Genomic DNA, 6,357 nt, shown 5'->3' with positions numbered 1-6,357 from the left:
CCAACTTTGTTATCACCTTCTTTAGATTAATAGGATTACATCTTGTTTCCATGATCACTAGAACACTAGGATTATGATTATCCAGATATTGTTTACAGTATCTATAAAAGGCCTTTCTTGCCGCACCTCTACAATTCCAACACATGATCTTGATATTTGTATTCATCATAAAACAAATCGAAAGTAAGTCAAACAACACACGAGTCAGCAAGGAGTTTCCGTAATGACCTCGTCTTCCACATCGCTACCCACTGTCACAATGGCAATACTATCCTCTTCTATATCCTTTGCATAATCACCAGCAGAAGACACCGCAGTATCAAAAGGCAGGGAATTGCACATGTTAACGTTTAAATCTGGGGGTTTATCTATCTCCAACGCATCGTTTCCAGCTGCATGAGGATCAGCCACATCATGTTTGACACCTGTTCCAGTTTCATCTCTATTCTCTTTCCTCTTTAAACTGAAAAGTTCATGTTTTGTTGTCACAGACACATCCCCCGACAAAAGATTCCCCAAAATATCCTCCACGCCTGCCTTACTAACTCCACCTGCCTTCTCCTTCAATTGGATTCCACCACGTGTTGCTAGTGCTGTCTTTTTTGGTTTAATGGCCAACTTTTGTTTTCTGTTACTAATCCTCTTCCCCATGTTACCCTTTGTTGTTTCTCCGGGCCCACCACTAATTTCCAGATTAATTAAAGATTATAGAATATCTCCTTTTTTATTTCTCCCCACATTTACTTCCTTATTTATTGCATGTTTGCCACCTGTATGCTCATTACTAGCCTCTACTATATTAGGAAAACTAGATCCATGTGTATCCGTTCCAACTTTTCCCAATTCAGAAATGAACCTGTCATTATTGTCATGATTCTCGCCAATTAACGGTTGCGTATCATTTCCCAAAATATGAAAACGAGATCCTCCTTCTTTAATTCCTCCATTAATGTTCCCCGGAGTGTTGTTTTTCCGGCCATCGCCTACCTTCCTTCCCCGTCGTTGCTTTTGCATTATTTTCCAAGGGCCCTCCTGAAAAATACCGCCACCATAGGTTCCCCTATCAGCACTCCCCATCTCACTACTTTTTCTGCCATCACTTATACTTGTTTCTCCCACTATCTGCTTTCCTTTAACTGTGATAGGACAATTTTCCTTATAGTGGCCATACCTTCCACAGACTAAGCAGAGAAGGTGCAAACCTTCATACTCAATCTTATAGCTACTACCTTGAATTCGCAACATGGCTAGAAGAGGTTTGGAAAGGTTTACAGTAACACATATTCGGGCGTATTTGTCTCTTTCTTGCTTGATAGTTGTCTTGTCAACTTTCAATGTGCTCCCTATACGATCACCAAAAGCGGATAGAGCCCTAGCATCATAATATTCAATTGGGAGCCCCGAAATTCTAACCCACACTGCCACCTCATTAATAGTATCCGTCTCCGGTTGAAAGTTTGGTCTCCACTCCTTCACTGTCAAATAATGATCATAGATAAACCATGGCCCATTCATCAGCGCCGACTTTTTATCCTCCTCATTTGAAAAGGCCACAAGATAGTAATCATTGCTGAGATCAATGATACTAATGATTCCTTTCTTCACCCACATCTGATTCAATCTATTCTCCAAAGCTTTGTACCCTATTCTTTTCCCCAGTAATTTAACTATGACGCCTCTCTTCCACGACCTTTGGATTCGCTTTTCCTCCTTCTCCGAAAAGATGAAATTCGGACATTCATATCCACCTATCAACTCCTCTTCAATTGTGATTTCCCCAAAGTCTCCATCTGGAACACCCAAATCTCCTTGGATAAGTTCCTGATCCTCATCCATCTCATCTCTACCCCTGCCAGCAATGATATCCCGGAACGAGATACCTTCTTCCAGCCTACTAACCATTCCCTCCTTTACCTTCTTAGTACTTCTCTCTTGCAGATCCACCTCCGCCGTACTCTTCTCCATGTCGACCATTGTTGTATTTCCTCGCGCCATATCCGGTTGGCTCACAAACCCTAGCAGAGGGTTAGAAGCCATGGATATGATTAGAATATATAGTTATAAATTATTATTTTCTGGTTCCAAATGTTAATTTTGTGGTTGATAAGAGTTGAACTCAGGACCGAAAGGAAAAGGACCTATATTTTACCAACTCAACTACACTAAATTATTGAACAATTTAAGTATAAGCTACTCTCGCCGTTCCAAATTATAAGATGCTTTAGAGAAAAATTTTGTCCTAAATTATAAGTCACTTTATAATTTTAATACAACATTAATACAATTTTACTCAATATACCTTTTATCATTTATTACTCTTTCTTTTTCATATTTTGTTAATTTCGCTTTTCAATTTAATTATTGAAGATTTTTTTTTTTTAAAATTATACATCATTTTACTTTTTCTTAAAATAATAATTATATTTTTTAATTGGTGTAAAATGCTCAAAACGTCTTTTAATTTGGGACGCAAGTATATGTATATATATATAACGCCGACCCAAACAAACTAGGCCTGTTTTAAATAAAAAAGGCCAAAGAAATAAAAAATTGAACAGAAATTTTGAAAAAAACATGATTTTACACCTGTATTTAAAAACATGGTGTAAAATATTTTTGAAAGTAATTATTTAATACCTATATATAAAAAGGTAGGTGTAAAATGTATTATTTACTGAGAGTAGGGGTGATCGCGGTGCGGTTTGGGCGGTTTTGACGAAAAAAATCATCCGAACCGCAAGAGAAAAAATCGTGCGGTTTGGTTTGGTTCGGTTGGCTTTTAACAAAAAATCCGAACCAAACCAAACCAACCTAATGCGGTTTGGTTCGGTGCGGTTGGTTCGGTTTTTTAGAAATATTTTATTGAACCATTCATATACATATAGATGATAACATAACTTTGTATTTAGACATTCATACACTATCAAATAACAACAAAACCCGTCATATTTTGACAATAACTTTCTATTTAATATGTAAAAATTAAATTAGACAAAAGTGGAATAATAAACATAAAATAATAGTATAAAATAATATAAAAATTATTAGAATGAAACAAAAAAATAGAAGATACGAGAGATTAGTGAATGTGAAAAAGAAAAAACAAAAGGGTTGAGAGATTAGAGAAGAAGATGTGCGATAAAAACGAAACTGAAATAGGGAACATTTGCATAAAAATGAGAAGGTGAAAAAGAAAGAATATAAGAGAGTAAAGATTATAGAAAAAGAGGGAAGATGTATGTGGCAAAAAAGAAGCGATAATACTATTAGAGATTTGAGAAGATCGGGACTAAATCATGTGTAAGGATGAGAAAATTGTTCGTAATCATAAGGTTAAGGTATTATATATTTAAGTTTGGGTTGGATGTGAGTTAAGTAAAAGTTAGGTTGTAACATAATGCGGTTTGATTCGGTTTGGTTCGGTTTATAAAATACAAACCGCAAACCAAACCGAACCATGCGGTTTTGTTAAAAGATGACCCAAACTAATCCGAACCAAATGCGGTTTTTTGCGGTTTCGGTTTGGTTTGGTTTGGTTTGCGGTTTTCTATTGGGTTGGTTTGGTTTTGATCACCCCTAACTGAGAGCAATCTTAAGTCACTCTCAATTTATATATTTGACCATCCTTTATTAATCACAACTTCAAGTGCCATAATAATTGCCATAATTTCAGCGTGCAAAAGAAAATGGGAGCTTTGCCACGATACCACCTACGAATTTTGCCATATGATCGTAATATATGACACCGCAGGTAGTGGAAGTATGAATTAGGGAGCCATTAGTATTAGGTGTAATCCAATGAATCACTGGAGCTTTCTAAAGAACTAATACAATCTTGGGTGCATTCATTCGACGCTAAGGTATAAGAAGCTTATGAAGAATCAAGATATCTATCTACCTGCGTGCCGAATGCCTTAGAAGCTTTTGGATTAGTCACAATTGCCGTTTGAATTTTTTCTTTTTTGCATGCAACGAGACCACTGAATTATTAAAACGAATAATATTTTGAGCCATCCCGATCATATGAAACATATGAATAATAACCATTAGAGATAATTGACGAACTTGGATACTCAAGGATTGAACATAACTCAAATATAGATATGAAACCGCAAAGGTCAAATGAAACCCCAAGTAAATCACCCAGCAACAACTAAAGGGCATTCACGAATTTACATTGAAGGAAAATGTGAGTTGTTTCCTCTTGTGTAGCCATGCAGAGTACACAAACAGAAACTGCGATGTAACCACGCTTAATTAAATTTCACACTCCCTCCATTTTTTATTATAAGCTAATTTTATTTTTTAAATTAATTAAATAATTAATGTATGTGATCAAAATATATACAGTCCAAATACATTATTAATTCAATGAACCTAAATGTCAAAATTTGTTTATGAAAAATCAGCGACAAAGTTAGAAATTTTAGACAGTCTGGACGAAAATTTTAACCGCAAGTTACTGTGACATAATATATAAATAGTCATCAATCAAATTTTGCCCTGCTTTTACTAATTTTTCCTCTGATTTTGTCTAAAATTAAGCTATTAGATTAGAGAGCACAAAGAAAATAGAGATTGTATCTGGGCGCGTGTCCGGGCTAGCTGGGCCATGGAAACGCCCCTGTAAAAGATAATGAAGAAATTATGTAGGAAGTTTTCACATACACCCCTCCATACTATGAATGAATTTGAATTGGGAATGAAATCATGTCAAAGATATCCCGACCAAGTTAGAGTAACATGAAGACAAAAAAGAAATTGGTAAGCTTGCTTTGAAATGAGACATATATCCTTAGTATCTTTCCACACTCATTTATCTTCATAAGGTTGTCGTGAAATAACAATTTTACTAATTTTTTCCACTAATTCCTTATCTAACACAGATATAACATTCCGAAAATTCAGGTAAAATCATGAATCATATTCAAAACTCGATATGTAAATATGAAATGAATAGATGAGCATATCTTGCATCACAAAGCAGACCAATTGCACCATACCCATGATGGAAAGCAACAAACCTTTTCAATTTGTAAATAAAGGTATCATTTGCGTGTACGACTTGTTGGAATTATCATTGTTTTTGTATGTAGGGCAAGTGTTTAGAAATATTGGAGGCTTGAATAGAAACTTGTGTTGGTGCACAATGAATAAAGATGGTGACAAAGAGAATAATAGAATAACGGCGCAAAAGAGATGAGAGAATAAATGTTGTATTCTACTACTAATGATAGCTATTACAAGGCTATTTATAAGAAAAGAAAATCTTGCCACATAAGCCCTAAAACAGTAAACTTAGTGAACAAGTCTAAGGTACAAACAGTACAGTACTACAAAATACTAAAGTACCCTTACTACTAAACAGCTAAGCTAATGGGACCCAGACAGCATCTTATGGTCAATACTATCTTCTGAGTAACCATCAGAAGATCAGTCCATCTTCTGAATATTGAATTACTCTTCAATACCATCCCTTAATTCATATTCTTCAATCAAAGCTGACAACGCCAATTCCATCCCTCAAGAGCAGAAATTGATCCGTCTTGATCGCCTTCGTCAGAACATCTGCCAACTGCTTCTGGGTGCTGCAGTGCACAACTTCTAATGTTCCATTCTGGACTTGGCTTCTCAAGAAATGATACTTAGTCTCAATATGCTTGCTTCTTCCGTGTAACACCTGATTCTTGGCAAGATTGATTGCAGACTTGTTATCAATCATCAGCTTCAGAGGCTTCTTCACCCTAATCTTCAGGTCTTCTAATAGATTCAGAAGCTACACAGCTTGACATGCAGCTACAGCGCCTGCGATGTACTCAGCTTCACAGGTTGATAGAGCAACAACAGGTTGCTTCTTGGAACTCCAAGAGATAGGACCTCCCAGAAACATGAACAAATATCCAGAAGTACTCCTTCTATCAACTCTGTCTCCACACCAATCAGAATCAGAATAACTCAATAACTCTGATTCTTCCTTTCTCCCAGAAGGAAACAATATGCCAAACTTCAGAGTTCCCTTGACATATCTCAAGATTCTGACAGCAGCTTGGTAATGGGACCACTTAGGTTTACTCATGAACCTACTAACCAATCCAACTGCATAGCATATATCAGGCCTGGTATTACACAAATACCTTAGAGAACCAACCAGCTGTTTGAATACCGTAGCATCAACATCTTCACCTTCAGAATCAGAGTCCAACTTCTGATTCGCTTCTGACGGTGTAACAGCAGCTTTGCAATTCTCCAACTTGAATTTCTTCAGAAGTTCTAACTCATACTTCAACTGATGCAGAATGATACCATCTTCTGAGTACAGAATCTCCATCCCTAGAAAATATGACATTTTCCCAAGGT

General features: G+C 36.3%; 1 protein-coding gene across 1 annotated transcript; it reads right to left on the bottom strand.

Moving 5' to 3' along the window:
- Positions 1 to 705: 705 nt before the first annotated feature.
- LOC131657527 (uncharacterized) lies at positions 706 to 1,974 on the bottom strand. The gene has a single exon (XM_058926915.1). It carries the CDS (start codon positions 1,972 to 1,974, stop codon positions 706 to 708), a length of 1,269 nt encoding a protein of 422 aa, XP_058782898.1.
- Positions 1,975 to 6,357: the final 4,383 nt, after the last annotated feature.

Source organism: Vicia villosa, linkage group LG3, assembly GCF_029867415.1.
Source record: "Vicia villosa cultivar HV-30 ecotype Madison, WI linkage group LG3, Vvil1.0, whole genome shotgun sequence".
NCBI lineage: Eukaryota > Viridiplantae > Streptophyta > Magnoliopsida > Fabales > Fabaceae > Vicia > Vicia villosa.
The sequence above is the reverse complement of the archived record's forward strand: the minus strand, read 5'-3'. Positions and strand labels throughout refer to the sequence as shown.